The sequence below is a fragment of the Maylandia zebra genome, linkage group LG3 (genome assembly GCF_041146795.1).
Source record: "Maylandia zebra isolate NMK-2024a linkage group LG3, Mzebra_GT3a, whole genome shotgun sequence".
Taxonomy (NCBI): domain Eukaryota; kingdom Metazoa; phylum Chordata; class Actinopteri; order Cichliformes; family Cichlidae; genus Maylandia; species Maylandia zebra.
Window position 1 is genome coordinate 29994751 of NC_135169.1, and position 26095 is coordinate 30020845.

At 39.2% G+C, this 26095-nt stretch overlaps 2 protein-coding genes across 2 annotated transcripts; both read right to left on the reverse strand.

The window, feature by feature from the left end:
* Nucleotides 1-5601: 5601 nt before the first annotated feature.
* On the reverse strand, nt 5602-9527 carry LOC101475780 (E3 ubiquitin/ISG15 ligase TRIM25). Its single transcript, XM_004563485.4, has 7 exons — nt 8336-9527; nt 7701-8060; nt 7450-7545; nt 6749-6982; nt 6396-6543; nt 6232-6291; nt 5602-6134 (listed from the first exon to the last, which is right to left on the reverse strand). The coding sequence occupies exons 1-7, from the start codon at nt 8585-8587 to the stop codon at nt 5605-5607; spliced, it is 1680 nt and encodes a 559-aa protein (XP_004563542.3). The 5' UTR covers nt 8588-9527; the 3' UTR covers nt 5602-5604.
* A 101-nt stretch (nt 9528-9628) lies between these two features.
* Nucleotides 9629-25350, reverse strand: LOC101474796 (uncharacterized). The gene is made up of 14 exons (XM_076882193.1): nt 25091-25350; nt 24302-24432; nt 23009-24154; nt 22700-22936; nt 22378-22602; nt 22189-22240; nt 20852-21920; nt 15827-16041; nt 13829-13944; nt 12490-13629; nt 12165-12401; nt 11839-12063; nt 11521-11584; nt 9629-11130 (listed from the first exon to the last, which is right to left on the reverse strand). Exons 1-14 carry the CDS (start codon nt 25257-25259, stop codon nt 10058-10060), a joined length of 6099 nt encoding a protein of 2032 aa, XP_076738308.1. The 5' UTR covers nt 25260-25350; the 3' UTR covers nt 9629-10057.
* Between the last annotated feature and the right edge of the window lie 745 nt (nt 25351-26095).

A 26095-nucleotide genomic window follows, 5' to 3' on the forward strand; every position in this document is an offset into this window, starting at 1 on the left:
TTCTCACCAACATTTGAAATATAAACATAAATGAATGATTATTTTTATTTTATTTAAGTTTAACATGAGTAATACCTGACCAACCTGAATCACCCTACAGTTTTTCAGAATTGTTGGGACCTCATGAGCTAGCAGTGTTTCCAGCTTCAATCAAAATTGAAGCTATTAACAGTTTGGTATTCTTTCCTTGCCTGTAATTCATAAATATACAACATTTTCTTGCATACACTACTGACTTTGTGATTAAGAGCTGCCTGAGTGTTTTAAAATTGAAACACAATTTTGGCAGCATGGCCTTCACTGTGGCAGTGCAATGCTATAGTTGACCCTGCTTTGATTTCTTGTGCAATCAGCATTCTCATAAGGTCATTGTGCCCTTGTCAAAAATTATTTGTTACAACCACAAGCAAGAATAAGGTAGGTAGATGTATATCGGGACCTAATCTAAAATGAGATATCAATATAAAGCGACTGTTGCTGTAATTTGGTGACATATAAATAAAATTGAAATGAATTGAACAAATCCTTACCAAAGATTCCTCTTAGTCCAAAATATGAATTATGTGCTGCTCGTGTGTCTAATATTTCCCTAGGTTGAATTGTTTTTTTGAGGACTTTAATTTGCACATTTGACATTACATTACTAACACTTTATTTTCCACATAGCAGAAAAAACATGTCCCACTGCCCTTGCATCCTGACCATCTTTTATTTGAGAGGAAAAATCGGGGGTTCATATATCTTTTGTTGGAATTAATAAACATTGTTTGACACTAATGTCAATAGTTTCATCACGAACGTCCGAAAAATCTAAAAACCTTCAAGGCAGGTGCTTTTAAATACTAGTCTAGCCTTATTTTTCACAGGGATTTCTCAAGATGATCCTGCGCTGCTTAAACAACTTTCAGATACAAGCACTGAAGAGGTAAATCGGTGACTGATAGTGCTGCTGTCATGGTGTGCTGTGCGCAGACAGGAGAAGAGGACCCAAACACTGGACTCACAGTGAACGAAGAGAGGCAGCTTTATTGTGCTGTGGCAGAAACTCCAAACATAAACTCACAAGAACAAACCTAAACTGAAAACATGAGGCTAATAAAACATTAGAAAAACCTGAAAACGAGGGACCACGGAAGCAAAACACACAGCTCATTAAGGGTAAAACGCAACGCTGAACACTGGAGGACACACACTATAAAGACACAGGCAGGATCATGAGGGAATGAGGAAGAGGTGGGAACACAGCCTGGAGAAATTAGACCTAATGAGACAGGAAGCGAAACTGGAAACACTGACATAAGACATGAACCTTCAAAATAAAACAGGAAATCCACAGACTGAACACAGAGACACAACTCCGACAAAGAATCACATTATTGTTTCTAGGATTAATTTTAAAGTTATTCTTTATTATTAAATCACTTTAGTAACATAAAGTGTTTCTATTGCACTGCAACTATTTTCACTTTTATTTGTTGTTATCTTCATGTATATTAATCTTTCTTTATTAACATATAATTATTGTTCGCTTCAGGAGACAAGTACCATCTTCTGTGACAAACACTAGAATTTTGTTGTATACCTTTTTTCCCTTCAAGCTGTGGATCAGGAAACAGCTGTGACCAGTTCTTCCATGTAATTTGTGAGCAACCGATTTAGGGAGTCATTGATTTGCTTTTGCTTTAGTAGTGGAATGCATTTTTTTAATGTGCTCAGTTTGGGATCAACAACATGTTGAAAAATTAAGTTGTTGCCAATCTTAATTTCTAGATGGTATTGGATACTGTTGGTAATTCGGAATAACTTTTTTTCCCTCCCTGTTTACCTTATGTTTATCTTCTTGACTGCCATACTTCCATTAAACCATTTCTTGTGAAGCTTCAGCAAACAGCACGTGTTAAATAATGGCGTTGTGTCATATTTTTATATTTAAGGACGAACTGCACACCATAAGATATGCCAAGTCTTCAGCTAAGACCCAGCTGAGTCATATTATTTGATGCATCTCAAACTGTATCCCATCTGTGGCATTTTATGTAGACTCAGCTAAAAAAATGTAATTGAACTGTAATTGAACTGTCATGGTCCGTGGCCCTGTGTCTGAGGAGTGTGTGTGATCACCTGCACACCTGCTTTCCATTCTGGACAATTACCTGGAGGACCGTTTAACCCTGCGCTGACGGATGCTCCACGCCTGTCCGTCAATCACCCCTCAGTGGTTACGATCCAGCATTCGCGTCTGCAACCTGCCTGTCCTCCTGCTTGCTCGGATCACCCTCAGATTTTTTTTTATCTTATCTTATCGTAGATTCGCTTTATAAAATTCATTATGAAACAGTGATTCATCTTTCAGGAATTGCACCCAAACAAGAATGTCCTGGACTGTTAGAATTATTTTTTTTCAGGTTCATCAGCATCTTTTTAAAGGACAAATTTGTACAATTAACAATTGAAGAGAGACAGACCTTTATAATATTTAAAAATGTAGGTGTTCCCTACAGAGAAACTGCAAAGAAAGTCAAAAATTTAAATTACGTTAAAAAAAAATCAGGAAGTGAGAATCAATTGAAACAGGAATTTAGAATCTCTTAATTCATGTAGACAGTTTACCCAATTTAACATAAACCAAGAGCACAAGCAATGCCAGAGATACCTTTCCTTTGAGATTACATCTAACTTTCATGCTATTTGTATAAAGACTAAAAATACGCTAAACGTTAGTCCTTGTTGTGAAAACGCCATCGTATGAATGACACATTTTCCATAACGGGGGAAAATGCACACTGCATTGCACTGACATGGCAATACATTTTCATGAACAAAGGTCATCCTATCAGTCCAGGAGATTTTTTTGTGGGTGCAGTTCCTCAAAAGATGAATCACTGTTTCATTATGTAATGCACACAGTGCAAAAATCATCCAATTCCAGTTTGTATTTTTGGTTCAAGAATATATATATATATATACACAGGATAACAGTTATTATTAATAATAATAAAAAAGATAATAATAATAACAAAAATGTCACCTCCAGTACTGGTTTGATCAGAAGGAACTTTCTATGTAAAAGCCAAGAGCATTTCCAGTTAGTGTTTTTAAAAAGTATTGTTCAAAAGGACAGAGGATGGTTATTTGATCTCCTTGTTGTTGTTTAATCATTAACCCTGACCTTCAGTAAGAAATGTGACACCTGCTATTCTTTAGATGTTGTTCTAGATTCTTTTGTGACCTTGTAGATAAATCATCAATGCACTCTTAGAGTAATTTTGATTGGCTACAGCTGCCAATCAAGGCAAGTTCTCAGGCAAATTATAGATATGAAAATGACCAACAAAAAAGCAAACTGGGAGCAGTCAGGTATAATATTTTTTTTTCAAAAGAAAAGTGAACAGAATACATTTAACAGATTAAGAATAGTTTAGCTATCGGCAGCTGTTAAAGACAGCAAGCCAGTGATAGCTGTGACACTATGTCTATCCAAATAGATGTATGGCTATTAATTTCAGATACAGTCAGAGAGAGCGAAGCAGCAGCAGCTCCCTCCCCAATGTTGCCTAGATGTGCCTAAGGTGAGCTCATTTGATTTTTATTAAAGGTGGAACATGAACAGTTCATTACTGGCCACCATTATGAGGAAAATATAGTTCCTGTTTTAAATCAAATTCAAAAGAGAAAAAAGAAAATCAAAAGAGAGAGATATGTCTCAAGAAGGGAAAGGGGTCCCCACAGAAACCGCTTATGTGCAGATTTTTTCTTTAACTTTAAAAAGTTAAATCTTTAGAGATAGAGATACATGTGTCAACTTAAGTAAAAGTGAAAGTGAAAAAAACAGCCTCTGAAATGTACTCCAAGTAAAAAAAAAGTAGCTCCTTAAAAGTATTTTTACCATTTGTTTTTAAGCACATGTATGTGAAACTTGTGCTATATTAATATAAAAACAAAACAATTTTAGTATACAAGAATACAAATGTTATTTAAATCTGGATTGTACTTCTAATGAAAGTGGTCAGAGTGAAGCGTTATGTAGGAACCAAGCAGTAAAAGAAACAAAAAGATTCTGTTGTCTGATTTAAACCTCCACATCTAATCACAAAACTAGTATAGTCCAGGGTTAAAGTGCGATTCACAGGTGGGGAAACCCAACGATCTTTTAGGGTTAAACACATGTCACATACAGATCCAGTATATGATTACAAATGACAACATGACATGTAATCTTTAAGTCTGCAGTTTATCAAGCATGAATGAGCACTCCTTACGTTTAAATCTAAGCTCTCGGCTTCCTTTCCTGTCCTTTCTTTTGTTACATCTTTCTCTATCTCTGAGTAAAGTTCTCTCACACTCTTTTCTCTCCTTGTGTGGGAAGTAGTCTGGCTCAAGTGTCAAAGAAGGGTGTAAATAAGAAGAATCAGCAGACATTTTGGGTTTACAGCAGTGATGGTCCATTTGAAGTTGAAGCGCATGTGTCCAAAAAAATAACACACTCCTTCAGAAGCACTGTGTCGAGGCTTGGTTCGTTTGGCGAGAGCCACATGATGAGTGACGTCTGAACCTTCATTCAGTATATCACAGGCTCAGCACCTGATTCAGTTGTTTATGAGGGAGTTTTTCCTTCCCACTGTCACAAAAGTGCTTGCTCATATAGGGGCCATTTGATTGTTGGGTTTTTCTCTGTATCTATTATTGTAGGAGCTACTGTACAATATAAAGCACCTTGAGGCGACTTTTGTTGTGATTTGGTGCTATTTAAATGAAATTGAATTGAATTGAATAAATACAGCTAAATGGCTCTGTTAAAGTTAAAGATAGTCTTGAAAAATCACTTCGTTACCTGAAAACAAACAAAAGAAAACATTCCTAATGCTGCACGTGTTGGTTTAGCCTGGGTACATCAGACATGACCTCATCACCCCTTTGAAGTCCAGAAACTCTAGACAGGCTTTTATCAAAACATGATTCAACACTAGAAGCTTTTCAACACAGTCCTATCTGGTGCCATCTGGCAGCCAAAAATATGCAGAGCCACTTGAATCTGTGCCATATGGCCATCACTAACATGTGGAGAATAATGTGCTTAATGTGTAAAAAGTTAATACTTATGAGACAAGTAATGAGTATTCCAACTGTTAACCCACTTTGTCACACTGTGAGATACAGCAGCTGAACCTTTAGGGTTAACACACTGCGCTAAAACAGTTTGTGTGTGTTTTGCCGACGTTTGTTGAGCTAATAGAAATGTTGCATTTGAAATTACCTACCACTTAAAAAAATACTTTCATTATATTTGCTGCTTTTCAGTAGCACTAAATATATGCTGAGGTACCACAGCCACAATTTACGAGGACCTGCACTCGTTCCGGCTTTAATCCCTGAGTATAAGACTAGAAATTACACTAGAAATATTTGTTTAAAAAAGTTGAAGCTCAAGTACAGGTATCTCTACTACTCAAGTACAGATACCTGAATATTCTACTTAAGTATAGTAACGAAGAATTTGTATTTTTATACTTCCCAACTTCATGTGCTACGCTTTTGCGATGGATGACAAAATCCTTTAGAGATGGGATCTTAAAATATTTAACATCTCTATCACTTCGAAAAGATTTACCATAACTTAACCAGCTGTGCAAATACTCCAGTATCATACCATTCATAATTTATCCCAACCCCAGGATAAAGAGGTTGGATGAATGCAGTCTGGACTTGATGGATTAGAATCATTGGGTCAGAGACACGATAAAAACACAGAGTACCTGCTTTATAATCCAGGAAGACTCCAATCTTGCAGAGACCAGAGCCGGGCACCTTGGTTTCTACATTATTGTGACAGAATAAAAAGCCATCTGCAGTGCAATCTAAACTCCAGGACTTGTCATTTTTGCCAAACTGTGACTCATCTGATGTCCGGCTGATGTTTTTATAAGCCACTGCTACAGACAAAATGCGAGCATGTCCCTCTACCTCCCAGTAACACCGGTTGGACAAACCCTCTCTGCACAGCACCTGGGGAAATTTAGTGAACCTGTCCAGATGCGCTGAAGCCTGGCCGGGTGAAGGCCTCATCCTGCGATTCTCGCATATCAGGTGGAGATAACGATAGTTTGAGGTCCCATCCAGTGTGAGGGGATAAACATCTGGCAAAAAATATAGCAAGTACGATCAATATTACCACTATTTTCAACTGTAACGGACTACTATATGATTTTATAATGTTTCAAGTGAATTTCATACAACGTAAAAGCTCTTCTCTGCTGCTGGGGGCCGGAGGTAGTGAGAAGTCAACATATGAAACTGTGAAGAAACAAACTGGAGTTATTAAAAAAAAATCACTGGGTATCTATGAAGCAACTCATCCACAATGCTTTCTTTTTTCTTTTTACATTTCCAACTGTTACCTGTGGCTGAGATCATGGGCCATGTTTCTTTCAGTGACATTTCCAGTTTATCTTTGAGCTCAGACAAACACTCGGTTATGTCTTTAAAGGAGCGTTGAGGAGGAGCTCCAGGTGAGCCATCTGGAGAATCCCAGGAAGTGGAGAGATGCTGTGAAATATAAGGAGAAGACAAAAATGGTCATTTTTTTAAGCAACCCATCATAAATCTAAACGATCTCATGCAGGTCTAGAATATCTGGTGTAATGTTCATTTTGGCCATTTGGATTGAATTGTGTTCAGTTCTCTCTTTTTTTAGGCCTTTGAAATCAGGTATTTTACAGGAAAACCTTTGCTATGTTGTAAGCAGCTATACCTGCATCAGATATATGAGGTCATCTGCATCCGAAGCTTTTTCCAGTTCAGCGTATGTTCTCTTCAGCTTTGTAATCTCCTCCTTCAACTGAGACTGGTGGTCCTCCACCTGAGCGGTGGCAGTTTTTTCTTGGGCTTTAATCAGCTGCTTCACCTCACTCTGTTTTCTTTGCATGGAAGAGATGAGCTCATCGAAGATCTTGTCACAGTCGTTCAGGGAAATCAGAGCAGAACTCTGTTGGCACATCGCAGATCTGTTTTTAGTTTAAAAGTTTATCTTTATTCAGTTAAAACAACAACCCGACTTGATCTTTGAACCCCACAGACCGAGACAATTGTAGAGGATATGTTAAGCATTAAAAGACGCTAAGTTAACAACCACCTGTGGTGCACAAATCACACCTAAAGACAGAATGCTAAACTAAAAGTCATCAGATGAGAGGATTCATGTTTGTTGATGATGCTAATGAATTTGCAGATCAACAGCACGTCTCTCAAAGTAAAGGTAAAAAGAGCAAATCAAAAACAAATGCTGAGAGCAGTGCTTGTTTGTGCCCTCAAGTGGGTAAAAATCTTATTGCAAGTTTGATCAGAGCTAAATACTGAGACTATGTTAACACACTAAAGCTCATTTCAGCAGCTATCTCATTCACCCAGCAGTTGAATGCACATATCAGATCTGAAAACATTACTTTTCCACACCTTGAGACTCTCCTCAGCTTGGCTCAGTTCTTTCAGCTTCTTCTCTTTCTTTTCGACTTTGTCCTGGATTTTCCTTTGATTTAAAGCCAGCTGATTCTGCAAGAAGGCATGGTTGCATCCAGTGAGTCATTTAAATATTAGTAATCAGTAATGTAATTAATGAGTACGTCTGATGGCCACGTGTCGTTTGGGAGCACAGAAACATTTGGACTTTGAAAGGTAGCATTATGTGCTCGACTCCTTGCCCCCACCTTTGCCTTATCCTTGAGTGCTGAAGCGGAAACACATCCGTGGCCCTTGTGCTCATCCACTGTGCACAAAGAGCAAACAAGCTGCTCATCTTGCTCACAGTAGAGCTCCTTTAACTTGCTGTGCTTCGTGCACATTTTCTCCTGTATTGACACTGTAGCTGCCACCAGCTCGTGCTTCTTCAACACAGCAACACTGTAGTGAGGCTCGAGGTGAGTGGGACAGTAAGATGCCAAGCAGGTCAAACATGACATGGTGGCTTTGATTCTGATCCCACAGCAAAAGTCACAGGCAACATCTGTTGGGCTGGCATAGACCAGAGAAGGACATGTTGACTTTGTGCTCTTTAGCTTATTCACAACCTAGACAGAAAGACAGAAACTGTTAGGATGTGCTGTAAATAGAAATAGAATGTTTTTGAGGCTGGCTTCATAAGGAAGTGTGTTCACATAAAAATGGTTAAACTCTGGAGTTCAAATAAATATGTTGGTACAAACTGGTACAAAACCAGTTCCACTTGTTTAATTATTTACACAATTACAGGAAAAAGGGGGGGATGATTTCTTATGTAACAATACGACTAATACGTTATCTGTGAACTACAGAGTCTGTGCTAAGTTCATTTCTGTCCCCTCACCTCGGCCAGCATGTTGTTCCTCCTGAGAACAGGCCGATGGCTGAATGTCTCCCTGCACTGAGGACAGCTGTATTCACCCTTCTCCTCCTCTCCATCCCAGCAATGCTCAATGCAGCTTTTACAATAACTGTGTCCACAATAAATGGTGACGGGTTCTTTCAGAAGATCCAAACACACTGAACAGGAAAACTGAATGCAGTCCAGGTCAACTCCATGTGGCTCATCTTGCTGACTTTGCTGCTTGCAAGACATTTTAGTTGTGGTATTATTAAGAAACAGAACTGGACTGTCCCTGAGTTGACATATCTCTGAAGATCTTGGCAAAGAAAGCAGCAACTGTCTGCTTTCAGCAGAAGTGGAGAAGTGGAAACAGGTCAAGTGTTGAAGTGCAGTCAATGTCCACCCACTTTAATTGTCGTCACATTTGCGTTAATGATTCATTTTAAAGGGGAAGATAGAACAAATCAGTTTATCAGTCATAGAGACTAGCGAGCATACAGAGTCTATAATTCACTGCTGCATTTGCATCTTTCAGAGTCGGAGGAATGCTCTTGGGGAAGAATAACAAGGCTTACATTGTAGTTTTACACTGTAGTACTGTTTGTTGCCTTGTTTGTATTGTCCATTCATCGTTGTGTCATCTCCTACACATTACTATTAACCACAAAGTAACCTTAAAATAACCAAGAATCAACTGCATGTTTTTAAAACATGTGTAACAATAAAATGCAAAAAATGCAAACTCACTCTTTTTTTTTCTCAAGTTCACAAAGGAGTCATTCTAAAGACTGACGGTTGCCAAGTCTGTAAGGGTGAAAAAAGCTAGCAAAACAGATTTGGAGAAAAACTAAATCTGCAATGAGATTAAATGCTGGTAGATTAAGCTAAAAATACAATAAAACAATGTAAATGCGGGATGACCCAAACTGTACATCCAGGACAGATTTGCTCATTAATAAAATAAGGTAACTATCCAAGTCTTGCACAGTAAATATATGGACTACGAGTACAAACCACAAACATCCAACATTTCATGTAGTACTAACACACTGCTCTTGCCTTTCTTTACTCTTAAGATCCAGAACTTGACCTCTCACCGCCTTGTGGGTGTTTCACATATGCAAACATACTTAATAGACCTTCTTATTGCTGGTAGTGGCATCTCATGACACACATACATTTCTTTGCTAGAGTTCCCCCCATTGATCAGAGCATGTAAGTGCAGTATGACAATCCTGCCTAAAAGCAGTATTCTCAAAACGAAAGAAGAACTGGAAAAAATGGAAAACTCCCCAGAAATTAGTTTTTTTTATTGCTTAAAAGCAACAGGGACAAAACAGGGTCAACAATATCTTAGAAATATGTAACATGACTAAATATTCCATGACAAGTTAACAAAACCAACTCCCACCACAGTTTTTTGACTTACTTGTTGACTTGTTTGTCTGTGATGCTTCTCGGTCTGAGACATTCGTCCACAGGAAAAAAAATATGACTACAATGCATTAAGGCCCTCAGAAGATTATGCAAAAAGTCCACAAAAAAGGTAACTGCTAGATAAGTATTCAACAATTTGCCAACAAACCTGATTCCAAATAATTTAACATGTTATCTTCGATGTATGTAGTATTATTATGCAGTTATTATGTGAAGTGTAAGAACATCAAGAAATAATAAGATGCTTTTTTCCCTTCCACTACCTGGATGATAATTATAAAAATCTCACTTAAACCTGATAAGAGACTTTCCTTTCTCCACTATAGCCTCACACGCTCTCTGTGCAGCATCTGATGGGGACTTAGCATCATTAGCTGCTTCATTTCCAATGAAGCCACCAAATACTCCTCCTGCTGCTGCTACTGCCACACAAGCTGCTCCAGCAACTCCTACAGCTGCTTCTCCTGCTGCTGCTGACGACACTCCCATTAATGCTGGAGCCTTTTTTACAGCGTTCATTAACATTACGTTATTCATGGCTGTGACAGCTAATCCAACCAGCGCTGCTACACCAAAAAAAGCACCGAGCAAAGCTCCTGTTGCAATCCCTGTCAGTTTGGTCAGAAACCTGTTGCACACATCAGTTTTAGCCTGGTTTCTGATCTCTTCTGCAGTTTTATCTGGCATTGAGTACGAAATGTGCTCGACCCGTTTCTGTATTGCCGTCTCCACATGTTGCAGCATTTTATTTGTGTAGTAACCTCCGTTTTTTTCCACCACCATATTTTCTATTGTTTTCAGCAACTCCTCCAGCTGGAACTGGTTGCTCCTGTAGTTGTTTGGCTGGTTGTTGTTCCAGTGTTCGTTATCAAAGACGTGACACCGACCACCACACTTTGACACCAGATCACTCAGATTTTTGTTCTGACTGACAAAATCTTCAATTTTCATCTTTTTGTCGAGCTGGTCACCGTGAGTGAAAACAACTACAGCATATTTTAGAGCTTCATCTGAGAAATACTGAACTATCTTAGTGATGACAGCCTGCTCGTGCTCTGTGAATTTACCCACTTGAAGCACAATGAGAAAAGCATGAGGCCCAGGAGCACACTCTGTCATACAGCTCATTATCTCAGGCTTCAGATCTTCCTCAGACCTTCCTGTGTCAAAGAAACCAGGGGTGTCGATCAGAGTGATGCTTCTTCCACTGACTGTTTTGGTTTCTGTTTGGCATTTCATTGTTCCAGAGTTTGGAGAGTCATAAAAGGTAAAGTGCTCCTCTCCAAGAATGGTGTTACCCAGGTGACTTTTCCCAGATCCAGTTTTTCCCAGCAGGACCAACCTCATCGTTGTTGACTCTACAGGAGAAAGTTGACTCTGTTAAGTACATTTGTCTCTCTCTTGTTTTTTTTCTCTTTTTTTTTTTGCTGCTGCAAAGAGAGACGTTTCTTTGTGGTTTGAGGTTTTGAACAGAAAGCAGTAGATAGTTTATAGTTTTACTTACAAAAAACACACTTCTAAATGAAAAACTAGTGTTAGAGCCAAAGGGTTTTACTGGAAGAAGTATCTGGTAATTAATAAAAGGAAATCATTAGGAAGGATAATGAAATATTGGACTGTCTGAATAATCCACTCCATTAAGAGTTTGAGCTATTGCCCTCAGGCTGTTAATTTGGTAAATTTACATGCATTACTCCAGCACTTTGGGTATTATTATTTTTCATTCTTTCTCACTATTCTATACTCACCTAGATCGTGGACCTTTTGGTGAACATGTTGAGTGAAATTGTCATTTTGGAAAACATCAAATGCCTGCAAAGACAACAAAGTATCAACATCAATAGCAATCCTTGTAAAAACTCATCAGATGGAAATGCAGATGAAAAAAGTAATTATTATTATCTTGTGTAGTTCATGTAATAGAGTGAAGAAAAAACGATTCATTACAAAGTAAAATGAAACAAATATTGATATGGAACGTAACTTTACTTTTCCAAAGTGTTTTTCAACACTCAGCACACTAATGGTTAGGAGCCAATATTTAAGGAAAAGTGCTATGTCATTACCTTGTGTGAGTCCTCGTCATCGGGGTGAATGACGATGCGGATCAGGAGTGGTGTGATGCCCACCTGCTCCTCTTCAAATACATGAACTTCCTCCTTTAAAGCCCTCACCACCTCACTGACAGGAAACTGCAGGGCCATCCCAGCACCGAGGACGGGAAGAGCAACAGATCTGAATCTTTTCTTCGCACAAGAAGATAGGATTGTGTTGATGCCCATTCGAAGAACCTATAACACATAACAATGCTGCATTATGACAAATGGCTTCATTAAAAAATGTCCTCACAAACAGACAGAATAATAAAATCCCACCTCTCCCACTATCTCACCTGGACTGCAACTCCGTCTGGGTCACCATCCCAGGGAACAAGATTGAGGAAGAAGACTGCATTAGACTGAAGTCCAGGTAAGCCCTCCAGCAGTACTGAGTCACCAGGCATTGTTTCATCTTCTGCTTCCTTTCTAAACCTTGTGGTCAGCTGTGGTCCAGCTACTTCAAACAAAGCATTTCCAACACAGGTAGAGAGAGGATCATGGCCAACCATAGGAGACACCACAGCATCCACCTAGGAGAAGAGCAGGAGATTTGGTGAGCTTAGAAAATGTGTTTTATTGCAAGGTGTTGTTTATTTTAATTACAGCAGTGTTTCTCACCTGTTGGCTCTCGATCGATCCCTGAATAACCTCCATGTGGACTCTGCCTCCAGGAGCTCTGGCAGTGGCTCCTCTTGCTGTATCTTCATCAGGTGCATCTATCCCTTGGAGAAGCCTGTCACATGCTTCCTGCATGGCCCTCACTGCCTCCTCTTTGTTATCAATCAGGATGATTTTCCTCAAACTTCGACCTCCCACACTGCCAAAGTCCTTCACAGCAGCAACAGTTGCCTCAGTGCACACAGTGAGAGGAACCCCAGACACACCTGAGCTGATACAAGGAATGGCTATGGACTGAAACTCCATTATTTCTGATAAATTTAAAGCACAATGCACAGTTTTCTCCAGTAACATCTTATCTCTGTCACTTGCTTTTCCACCTACAGGCCCAACTGCATGAAGCAGTTTCTTGCACTTTAAGTTACCCCCTGTGGTCACTACTGTTTCTCCTATGGGAATTTTCCCCAAACACTTCACTAATTCATCACTCTCTCTCTGTATTTCAGGACCACCAGCTCGACTCAGTGCAGCAGCAACACCTGCAGAGTGCTCCAAGTCCTGATTGGCTGCATTAACCAGAGCATCAGCGTGTTGCTTGGTGATGTCACCCTGACACACAAACACCTGGAGCCCATCACAAAGGCTGTAGCTAGCAATGGTTGTGCTTTCCTCTCTTAAACTCAGAGATGCCATATTGTCACGTAAACTTGAAGACTGCTCGATGTCTAACAACCTGGCATGAACCAGAGACAGTTCTCCAACAACAACAGCCATCCCAGACTCATCTGTGTACACCTTCACCTCACCTGCAGTCTGACAAGAGCTGCTGGACTGAACCAAAGCTTCAACTTTGTCAGGGTTTACCTCATAATGGCAAAAGTAGCCACCAAAGAGAGCGTCTACCTCAGCTTTCCAATCACTAACTTCATCTGCAGCACCAGGTTGAGCTCGCCTCCTGACTAAAACTCTCCCCTCCTCACAGTAAAGATCAGCAGAGCAGGCTAAACAGGCAAGCATGTTCTCAAGTTCTTGCTGAGCATGTGGACATTCTTTCAGGTAACGAAGGAGATAATTATCAACGTGTAGTTCATACTCTTCATCACTTGGTGGAAGAGACGAGGCAGCAATGTTCTCAGTAGTCTGTGATTGGGAAGAAATGCAAATGAGAGGAGGTATCAATCGGCAACAAAGACCACCTTACCACCTTATATATATATATGTGTATATATAAATTGATGATTTGATGATGTGTGTGTGTGTTGTGTGTGTTCCTATAGTTATAAATTTATTAGCTATTCCACATTTAAAAACCTTGATTAAATTAATATACAAAATGTACCGCTACTGTAGCAGTGGGGATGGTGTAAGTTTCCAGACTTTCTCGGACTGTGATCACCAAATGACGATCTCCAAGCTCCAAAACATGCTCTGATCTTTTAAGGACTCGCTGCTGATCTGTAGACAGACATCTGGAGTCATACAGTGGATTTGTTTTACATTTAAATTATATATATAGTAAATTATTTTCTTTAAAGCCTCCTTCCTTTTATTCTTTACATCTCATGCCTGTCATATGTTACAAATGCCTTTCAACAACTTGCCCTTGGATTTATTGCCGATTTTACTTGACCTGGGATAGTTGTAACGTGGGTCAGTTGTAACACTTCCAATTTCTCCAATCAGGGCTAAGTTTCAAATGATGTGACTCATCCTGTGCATGCCCAATTCAGTTCTGCTATCACATGTGAAAAATCAGCACATTTTGTCAAACACAGACAATTTAACATGAAAAAAAGTAATTTGTATGCCAAAAAGTAAGTTTTTCTACTTTATTTCAATTTCTAATAGCATTATCTGCTTTGCAGTTAAACTCATCAAACTTGAATTATGTTATTTGTATGTCTATGGGGATATATTCTGTGTAGGTCTATAGAGCTAATGTTTTAGCCGTTGGCTGTAATGTTAGCTAGTTCATGGCTATAGGAGTCAGTCAGTTGTAACAGCAACAGTCTGGGTTAGTTGTAACAATAATGCAGATTTTACAACTTACCACACTTTTACTTTAACTTATATTAAACAAGTTGGGGCAACGACATCAGCAGAGAGAGGTTCACTGGTCGCTTTTGTATATGTGGTTAATGCCATTGGCAACACAATTACTTCACTGTTTGTGTTCCCACACATACATTATGCAGACCACTGTGTCAGAGATGGACCAGTAGGAAGTACTGGTAGTGGAAATAAATCAGGATGGGTGCAAGAAACAGATTTCCTCATCTTTCTGAAGCACTTTGCAAACCACACCAAGGTAAGCCATGATAAAAAGTAATGGAATTGCGATGCTGGTGAACAACTACATTTTTTCAGCTTCATTGTTATGTTCAAAATTGGTGCAAGAGTTGTAGGTTATAATGCCCACTGAGCCAATGAGGCCAAACTCAAGGAAGACCAACCAAAATTAATGAAATATTCAGTTGCAGAAAATTCCATAATTTGTCTTTTTTGGGGGGTTGGAATATGTTCAAAAGCTAGATTTCTACATTCTGTCACACACACACACAGCTACATAAATGGCTCTAAGTGCATTCATGTGTTGAATAAAAAAGATTACATGTTAATGTTTTGTTAGTACCCTTATTTCATTGTGTTACATTTCACCCCAGGATATGTTACAACTCACCCAGACTACGGGGTTAATTGTAACATTTCACTCTTCGTGTTTGAGGCCACACCATGCAATGGGTAATTGTGCTGCAGAGAAAATAGCTGCACTATTTAATAGCAGAGACATGTAAATACTTTGCATTACATTTTGAATCCACCACCTTAAAAGAGCTTCAATTTACAGACAGAAATGTCAAAAATGTTACAACTATCCCCGGTCTCCCCTACTTGCTGATTTTACTACCTCTGTCAACCCACATTTGTTCCACTGATGCAACAAAAACTGCATTTGTACTTGAGTGTACTGCAATATTCCAGTCTTCTCCTTAACAACTCATCCATAGAGAAGAAGATACCACCAGTTACATAATAACTGGTCGTTTCAGTTCTGTCGCACAGCCTTAACTGAATGGTTAACTTTCACTTTCGATAGACCCTTATAGACTCTTCCTGTTCAGGTTTTCTTTCATGCAGCTCATCATTAAGTTTTCCCTCAATATTTTAAACCTCGTTGTTCTGACTGTTTTTAGCAAATCTTAGCAAAAAGAAAATAATAAACAAATAATTACGACTGGCCGTTTGCATACTTCGACAACTATATGACGTCTCGTGAAAAAGCATACGAAATATATTTAAATATATGTACCCATATTAAAATTAATGATTTACCTACCCCTTTCATATCTGAAAGCAATACCATAGACGTCCTCACCCAGTCTTATCAGTGGGCCGCAGTCTCCTCCGCCCGAGATGGCGCAACGGAAATATGTTTCTATTCCTTTTATATGCTCTTCGCGGAGACCGTAGCACTCAAAGAAAACCGGGTAATGGTACATATCACCCATCATCCCGCTGTAACTAAAGCTATGTAGAGCGTGTAGCAGGCATCAGATCTACAGCTGATCCTGAGAGATGAGTTGTGCCGTTATGACACGGGCGCAAAATGAGTGCTGGTACGTCACGGGGGCCACGTGACCCAACAACTGCATCAAATTCGTGATAAATTTAGAACAGCAGCAAGTAAACAGCTCCAGGGCACATCACTGGACTGAATGCGTAGCCTTTGGCAAGCAGTGGAAGTTATAATAAACCCTTTAAGCCTTCTTAAACTTCACTTTGATTTCCCTTCTTCAAGCCTATTCACTTTTTTTCCTTAAGAGAAACAACTGTTTGAAGGTCAGATGCACTGTGTTGTTTCTCTGCCTTGTACAGCTGCGCAAACCTTCACCAACCAGCTCAATCTCTGCGCAGTATTTACTTTTAAAGAAATGGTATTGTGGTTTTGCACACATTCATTTTTGTTTCTTTGTGATTTTAAAAGATACTTTAAAAACTTTGTAATGCAGTAAAAACAAGAGCAAAAGTGCATGCTTTTGTTATTTCATTTGAGTATAATTCTGTTATTTCTATGAATTTTTATTTGTGAATATAGTTCACGTGGGGCATTCCTTTATATCAATAAAATGTTTTCCTTAAATGTTTAGTAACGAAGCTTATGGGTAAGTTCAGTAAGGAAGATGAAACCTCTAACATCTGTCTGCTCTCAGGTGTAGCCTGCTAAATCTAAGCTTCACATCACTTCCTCTTTCCCACACTGTCAAGCTGTTTGCAATAACACTGGTCTAGTCCAATCATCTTTTTCCTGGCCTTCTTCAGGTCAGTCAGCATTCACGCAGCATACTTTAAATCTCACTGGAGCTCTGTCATTCTCCTTTGCAAACGCCTTCATGCATCCCACCTCCTCCCATCACCACCTTTTATCACTCAGGCTCCATTTACATCTCCATCTTTATCTCCACCACCAGCGTCTAGACTCCAGGGTGCCCTGCTGTAATCTCTATCACCGCTGGGATTCCTTTCCTTCGAGACGGGCCATTGAATTCTAACCGCCAAATACCTCTATCTAAATTCTGTACATCAATAAATCATGTTCATTTCTTTCTAATAATCTCTCCTTCTTGAAATAAAATGAGTTATTTGTAAATAAGTGGACATGAATAACTCGAGCTTGTTATATAATGTTATAGCATGTTTTTAACTGCCTCATTCTCTTTATTTTTACAGCTGCAACACATTTTGGGGTCAACTTGAAAGAAAGGCATGTGAGAAATGTAAAACTGATGTCAGAGGTCAAATGTGACCTCCAAATTATAATTTGATATTTAAAATCCTCATATATCGTTATCATTTCCCTAATGTTTTGTGGAAGGTGGACCTTATTTGACTTTGAAGAAGAGGTCCGAGATCCAAAGTAATGTGATATTTACAACCCCCATTACCTGTATGCCCATGTGTTGTTAAACAATGGCAGTAATAAACTCACTTTGACCAGATCAGTCTATTGACTCTGAAGAAGAGGTCTAACATCACATGTGACATATTTTAGATCTTTGTATATTGCTTTTGATATGTTAACAATACACACCACATATAGTTACATAGTTTTTAATTTGTAACAATTTTGGTTAAGTTTCCAACAATAAATCCTTAAGATGGCTTTGGAGACTGGGCCGGAAGTCTAATTTTAATGGTTACCATGACCCCCCATACTACACTTAAGTAAACTTTTTATTCATCTACAAACTTTGGACGCTTGTATTGAGATGCAGCATGAATGCATGAGTAAAACCACAGTTATACTAAGTAAACACCAACACAAACCAGCCATGAAGCTTATCAGCAGCTCCCTGAACCAACAACATTTATGAAAGCACACATGTAAAGTGACAAATGACTCTATATCAAAAACAAGGATCAGACTAATCTGAGAAAGGACAGGAGTTCATGTTCTCATACTGGCAAGCATTCACCCTGCTAGTCTTTGGCAGCCACACCAACACAGCAGATCTGTTGGCTACAGTCTGCTGGCTGTCCCCTATTTTTGGATATGGTAAAGTGACTGGATTCATCTGTAGCCATTCAGAATTAGGAAAGTAAGTTGTGTGTGTTCCAGTGTGTACTATAGTATGGATATCTGATAAGATTTATTTCACCCAATTAATTTTTGCAATCTCCATCAAATCCATATATTATGAAATATTAATCACAATATGGTCTTTAAATGTTCTACCATAAGTTTGATGCCCAAAGAAAAAAAAGAGGTATATTTATTAACTTATTTTATCAGGCAAACTGTTGAACTGTGCTAAGAATATGTGGCTCATAGCAACTGATGAACAGCCTCAGAACAGCCACTTTAAGCACACGTTCCACAAATTTCACACTTGAGGATCAACAGCCTGGCGACCACAGTGGTGCATGTAACAGCTAAAATAAATACATCAATCAGCAGTTAAAAAAACACAAAGTGAACTGAAACACTGAAGCCTGAGGCACAGCTGAAAATTAGATGTAAATACAAGAATAGAAACAAGCTCACCAAATCAACTTTAACAGTGGCACTCACAGATTGAACTGTTGCACTATCACTAAACTACCTGCATATATTAACACTTCAAAGCTGTTATTCAATGTGGTAAATATGACAAAGATGATATAATTTTGAAATTTTCCAAACACCTTTGAGGTCAGCCGACCTGATGCTTTTAGATGTTCCCAGGTATAAATTAAAGACAAAGGGAGAGAGGGCGTTTGCTGTGGCTGCACCCAGACTGTGGAACAGTTTACCTCCTCACGTCAGATTCTCCAAAAGCCTAGAAACTTTTAAAACCGCTCTTAAAACTCACCTCTTTTCATTGGCTTTTAGAAAGGTTTAATTTATTTGTTTTATATATTTTTATTTTATTTTTATCAGCGAGGTGTTATTATGAAATTGTGTTCTATTGTATTTTTATCTGTATTTACTGTACAGCACTTTGGTCAGCCTTGGTTGTTTTTAAATGTGCTCTATAAATAAACTTGACTTGACTTGACTTGATAATTTCTTCACTCTGGCATAACACCAAGAATCACCTTCCTTCAGCTGAAGGCAAGTATAGAGAGACTAAGTGAACAGGTGTCGCTTATAACCAAGCTGTTGAAGAGTCAGTGTTCATGCTGCATTCACACACTTATCAGGGGAACTCCAGAAAGAATTTTCCACCGCACTTGGAAGATATAAAGCTTCCACTTTTTAAGCCATCATAAACACAGCTTTTAAGTTTCTTCAGTTTCTTCTAGTTTTAGTACATTAAAACCTCATTACCAGTACAAAGGTTACAGTAGATTACCAAAAGGACAGAAAGGACAGCTGCATGCTGTCAATACTAAGAATATGGAAAGCATGAATAATAAATAAGTGTGTGCTTGGCCTCACCTATATTTACGGGAAAGAACTAATAGCCTGAGTGGTATCTAGTTCCTCAATCTTGCACAGTTTGCATAACACTGTCATGCAACAGTGTGACAGAAATTGAACTTGACCGTAAACAGGAACAAATAGAGGCAAAAATTGCACTTCATGGCAGCATTTTTATAAACCTTCAAAATCATGTACTGGCACCAAGTGGCCCTAAAGATTGTCGACAGCTCTCTAAAGAGCTTTTAAAAAAAATGTGAATATGTGTAAAAATAGATATGTAAAATGGAAAAAGAGTGTATGCTCATGCAAATTCACACACACTATGACCTGGGAAAACCTGTCTGAAAACAAAAGAAAATAGATAAATGGAAAAACTTTGAAAACTTTTGGAAAATTAGTGTTTTTATTGTTTAATAAGCCATCTTTCATCCTTCAATCACATCACCAATATATCATACATATATCAAGTAGTTCTATCATTATCAGATCATTTACAGTTAAGTAAAAATAGAGATTTGACAATTTCAGAAAAATCAAACACAACCTAATTTCTTCAGTCTTCAGTAGCCTGTGTTTTATGGTCCCAAACAGTCTTCTCCTTTAGTCACAATTGAATGAAAAATTATGATCACAGTGGACTGAGGAACAACCTCACAAACATAACTATACTTATAGACCCTGTGAGCCTCTTTAAACTCGTCGTTTTAATTTTTTTATGGCTCGCAAACATATTAAACAAAAATTTATCATAAACACACCAAACGATATGTTCCCACCACCGCTATCAGGCAAACATTTGTTATTGAATAAAGTGTTATGTAATGTGTACCACCTTTTAAAATGTAAACATTAATTGTAATGTAACAACATCAAAAGAAAATGAAATAATCAAATGTTTACAGGAATATCTGATTATTGTAAAAACAAATTTTACTTTAACTGAGTGAGAGATTTTCTTTTTCCTTCTACAGCCTTGTATGTTCCCTGTACAGCTTCTGAAAGTGACTCTGCATCCTTAGCGGCTTCATTTCCAAACACCTCCCATTACACCTCCTCCTGCTGCTGCTGCTCCCACCAAGCCTACTGCTCCAGCAACTACTAGTGTTGTTTGATCTTCTGCAGCTGGCACATGTGCTGATGTGAAACGCTTTGTTGCAACATTCACCGGTTCTGGGTTCTTCACAGCTTTGATAGCAAATTCAGCCAGCATTACTGCACCGAAAAACACCCTAGCAAAGGCCTGGTTTCAGTCCCTGTCATTTAGATCATTCACATCACATAAGTTTTAGCCTGGTTTCTCATCTTTTCAGCTATTTGCCAACAAACCTGACTCCAGATAATTAAAATGTTTTCTTCGATGTATGTAGTACTAATATGTGTAGTGTAAGGACATCAAGAAAAAATAAGATGCTTTTTTCCTTTTCACTACCTGGATAATAATTATTAAAAAAATCTCACTTAAACCTGATAAGAGACTTTCCTTTCTCCACTATAGCCTCATATGTTCTCTGTGCAGCTTCTGATGGTGACTTAGCATCATTAGCTGCTTCATATCCAAGCAAGCCACCATATACTCCTCCTGCTGTTGCTGCCCCCAGACCTGTGGCTCCAGCGACTACTAATGCTGTTTGTCCTGCTGCTGCTGCCGACACTCCCATTAATGCTGGAGCCTTTTTTACAGCGTTCATTAACATTAAGTTTTTCATAGCTGTGACAGCTAATCCAACCATTGCTGCTACACCAAAAAAAGCACCAAGCAAAGCTCCTGTTGCAATCCCTGTCAGTTTGGTCAGAAAGCTGTTGCACACATCAGATTTACCCTGGTTTCTGATCTCTTCTGCAGTTTTATCTGGCATTGAGTACGAAATGTGCTCGACCCGTTTCTGTATTGCCGTCTCCACATGTTGCAGCATTTTATTTGTGTAGTAACCTCCGTTTTTTTCCACCACCATTTTTTCTATTGTTTTCAGCAACTCCTCCACCTGGAACTGGTTGCTCCTGTAGTTATTTGGCTGGTTGTTGTTCCAGTGTTTGTTATCAAAGACGTGACACCGACCACCACACTTTGACACCAGATCACTCAGATTTTTGTTCTGACTGACAAAATCTTCAATTTTCATCTCTTTCTCAAGCTGTTCACCGTGAGTGAAAACAACTACAGCATATTTTAGAGCTTCTTCTGAGAAATACTGAACTATCTTAGTGATGACAGCCTGCTCGTGCTCTGTGAATTTATCCACTCGAAGCACAATGAGAAAAGCATGAGGCCCAGGAGCACACTCTGTCATACAGCTCATTATCTCAGGCTTCAGATCTTCCTCAGACCTTCCTGTGTCAAAGAAACCAGGGGTGTCGATCAGAGTGATGCTTCTTCCACTGACTGTTTTGGTTTCTGTTTGGCATTTCATTGTTCCAGAGTTTGGAGAGGGGTAGGTGGCAAAGAGCTCCTCTCCAAGAATGGTGTTACCCAGGTGACTTTTCCCAGCTCCAGTTTTTCCCAGCAGGACCAGCCTCATTGTTGTTGAATCTAGAGGAGAAAGTTGACTCTGAACAGTAAGCAGTACATGGTTCATAGTTATAGCAATAAAAAACCCCACTCCTAAATGAAAAACAGAGTTAGAGCCAAAGGGGTTTAACTAAAAGCAATCATTAGGAAGGATAATGAAATATTGGACTGTCTGAATAATTTGAGTTTGAGCTATTGCCCTCAGGCTGTTAATTTAGTAAATTTAGATGCATTACTCCAGCACTTTGGGTATTATTATTTTTCATTCTTTCTCATATTCTATACTCACCTGGATCTCGGACTTTTTGAGTGAATTTGTCAGTTTGGACAACATCAGATGCCTGCGAAGAAAATAATCGAACATTCAATGAAAAGTTAAAAAAAAATACTGATATGGACGTATCTTTTCTTTGCCAAAGTGTTTCTCGACACGCAACACTCAGGAGCCAATATTTAGGGTAAAATTCTTTGACATTACCTCGTGTCTCTCCTCATCATTAGATTGAATGACGATGTGGATCAGGAATGGTGTGATTCCCACCCGCTCCTCTTCAAATACATAAACTTCCTCCATTAACACTCTCTCCACTACACTGACAGGAAATTGCAGGGCCATCCCAGCACCGAGGACGGGAAGAGCAACAGATCTGAATCCTTTCTTCTCACAGGAAGACAGGATCTTTTTGATGCCCATTCGAAGAACCTATAATGGGTAAAAATACTGCATTATGACAAATAGCTAAGTTAAAGTTGTCCTCACAAACAGACAGAATAATAAAATCCCTCCTTTACTATCTCACCTGGACTGCAACTCCGTCTGGGTCACCATCCCAGGGAACAAGATTGAGGAAGAAGACTGCATTAGACTGAAGTCCAGGTAAGCCCTCCAGCAGTACTGAGTCACCAGGCATTGTTTCATCTTCTGCTTCCTTTCTAAACCTTGTGGTCAGCTGTGGTCCAGCTACTTCAAACAAAGCATTTCCAACACGGGTAGAAAGAGGATCATGGCCAACCATAGGAGACACCAAAGCATCCACCTAGGAGAAGAGCAGGAGATTTAGAAAATGTGTCTTATTGTGAAGTGTCGTCATTACAGCAACATTTCTCACCTGTTGGCTCTCGATCGATCCCTGAATAACCTCCATGTGGACTCTGCCTCCAGGAGCTCTGGCAGTGGCTCCTCTTGCCGTATCTTCATCAGGTGTATCTATCCCTTGGAGAAGCCTGTCACATGCTTCCTGTATGGCCCTCACCGCCTCCTCTCTGTTATCAATCAGGATGATTTTGCCCAGACTTCGACCTCCCACACTGCCAAAGTCCTTCACAGCAGCAACAGTTGCCTCAGTGCACACAGTGAGAGTAACCCCAGACACACCTGAGCTGATACAAGGAATGGCTATGGACTGAAACTCCATTATTTCTGAAAACTTTAAAGCACAATGCACAGTTTTCTCCAGTAACATCTTATCTCTCTTACTTGGTTTTCCACCTGAGGGCCCAACTGCATGAAGCAGTTTCTTGCACTTTAAGTTACCCCCTGTGGTCACTACTGTGTCTCCTATGGGAATTTTCCCCAAACACTTCACTAATTCATCACTCTCTCTCTGTATTTCAGGACCACCAGCTCGACTCAGTGCAGCAGCAACACCTGCAGAGTGCTCCAAGTCCTGATTGGCTGCATTTACCAGAGCATCAGCGTGTTGCTTGGTGATGTCACCCTGACACACAAACACCTGGAGCCCATCACAAAGGCTGTAGCTAGCAATGGTTGTGCTTTCCTCTCTTAAACTCAGAGATGCCATATCGTCACGTAAACTTGAAGGTTGCTCAGTGTCTAACAACCTGGCATGAACCAGAGACAGTTCTCCAACAACAACAGCCATCCCAGACTCATCTGTGTACACCTTCACCTCACCTGCAGTCTGACAAGAGTTGCTGGACTGAACCAAAGCTTCAACTTTGTCAGGGTTTACCTCATGATAGCAAAAGTAGCCACCAAAGAGAGCGTCTACCTCAGCTTTCCAATCACTAACTTCATCTGCAGCACCAGGTTGAGCTCGCCTCCTGACTAAAACTCTCCCCTCCTCACAGTAAAGATCAGCAGAGCAGGCTAAACAGGCAAGCATGTTCTCAAGTTCTTGCTGAGCATGAGGACATTCTTTCAGGTAACGAAGGAGATAATTATCAACGTGTAGTTCATACTCTTCATCGCTTGGTGGAAGAGACGAGGCGGGAATGTTCTCAGGAGTCTGTGCCTGAGAAAGACATGCAAATACAAACGGCTATTAACATATAGCAAATTGTCCTTACATTAATAATATAATCGAATTTACAACATTCATTTAATGTGGATACATAAAACTATTAAAAAAAACATGATTAAATTAATGTATGAACTTTACCTCTGCTAGAGCAGAAGTGGGGCTGGTGAGGTGAGAGGTGTCATTTTCCAAACTTTCTCGGACAAAGATCACCGAGCAACGATCTTCAAGCTCCAAAACATGCTCTGATCTCTGAAGTACTCGCTGCTGATCTGTAGACAGATATTGCAAATTACAGACTGAATTCCTTATATAACCTAAGTATTTTTTTTATTTTTCTTCCTTTGCCATTCTTCATCGTGTTTTTTCTTCTCTTTTCACTGAGTGACAAAAATATAAAACGTCTAATTTAATATCAAATGTGTCACACGCACAATGTTTCCCTGACTACACCAGTAATAAAAGCATGCAGATGATTTCAAAGTCTACCTCTGCTTAAGGGCTTGTACAGCTTATTTTACTTCCTCTACTAACTCGTACAAACAGCAAATACAATAAAAACTGCATATGCAGAGATATCTGGGTAGCTCTCTGCCTCTGTCTAAACAGCCCATTTACAGGGGAAAGACTTCAAAAATGAGAGGTTCGGTAATTTCCTGAACTCGTAGCTGCTGACCACCAAATGCTTTGTATAACATTAAGTTTCGCTTTCCAGACAAACTTTCGATTACGTTTCCTTTTTCACTACACCCACTTCCAACAGTACATCACAGTGGAAATATAAGATCTTTTAAACAGCTGAGACCTTTCTGTTACGGCTATTTTAACCGAAAGAGAATAGTAAATTAACTAATGGTCATTTGTAAGTCTTCGACAACTGTAGGATATTTCATGCATAACAAAGTTCGTTCAAAGGCATGATAAAATTACCTTTTTTATTTCGGAAAACCACACTGTAGACGTTTTCGTCCACTCTCGTCACCGGACCGCACCCTGATTTGCGGTGAATACCGAAGTATTTTTGTAATCTCGTCAGATGTCCTTCTTTAAGACTCTCACACTCAAAGAAAACAGGGTGCTGGGTCTGATCACCCATCATCCCGCTGTAACTGAACCAAATATAAGCAGCTCAGCACTCACTGATCATTGTATGTCTACCACAGGTTTCTCTCGTCTATGCGTCACATGGGGGTGCATGACTAAGCATCCATGCATGTAGCTAATGATACATTTAGAACAGTAATAACAACGCCTTTGTGGTAAACTAGTCTGCACATTAAAGACTTTATAAAGGTCCCTGTACGAAAACATTTTAAAACTAGTTTTTTTTTTTTTTTATCCAAGTCTGGACTTCTGTAATTACTGTAATTACTGATATTTATTATTATTATCATCACATTGTACCCGTGCAACTTTCCATTTCCTTCTATGAAAAAGTCAATTTCATCTAATTGAAAGCAGAAACTAACTAAGTTAACAATTGCAGTGACACATTAATCTTGTGAAGCTTTTGCTATTGTAAAGTGTAGAAGTAAATTTAAATATAATTTGATATACAAAGAGGTGTTTACAAAGGTCATAAAGCTAGTTATGTAGCTATTTGGTGGTTAGTGTTTTGATATTTACATGTTTACACGTTTGAATGTTTAGACATGCATGTTCAAACCAGTAATAAGTATGTGTTATATCTACCTGGTTGTTTTCCCTGTTTTGATCTGAGTATAAGATTTCCTGGCTTCTGAGAGGCCAGTGAAGTATTCATGAGGGCGGCACACAGGAAGTGTGGGTGGTTGTTGCTGTGTGCCGAGAGTAAAGAGGCTGCTAAAAAGTTATCCGTCTTCATCTTGCTGTTCTTAATTATTCAGAGAGATTCCAAACCATCTAGTGAACCCACGCGTTACACTATGATGCAGCTTGAGTCAGGGCTGGACTGGT

Coding starts and splice junctions, on each gene's coding strand:
- LOC101475780 (XM_004563485.4), bottom strand. CDS start 8,587: ATGTCTTGCAAGCAGCAAAGTCAGCAAGATGAGCCACATGGAGTTGAC. Junction 6,983..7,449: donor AAGCTGAGGAGAGTCTCAAG/GTGTGGAAAAGT, acceptor ATGTGCCAACAG/AGTTCTGCTCTGATTTCCCT. Junction 6,135..6,231: donor CAGAGAAGAGCTTTTACGTT/GTATGAAATTCA, acceptor ATTTTTTGCCAG/ATGTTTATCCCCTCACACTG.
- LOC101474796 (XM_076882193.1), bottom strand. CDS start 25,259: ATGATGGGTGATCAGACCCAGCACCCTGTTTTCTTTGAGTGTGAGAGT. Junction 22,603..22,699: donor CAGACGGAGTTGCAGTCCAG/GTGAGATAGTAA, acceptor TACCCATTATAG/GTTCTTCGAATGGGCATCAA. Junction 13,630..13,828: donor TCCCCACTGCTACAGTAGCG/GTACATTTTGTA, acceptor TCCCAATCACAG/ACTACTGAGAACATTGCTGC.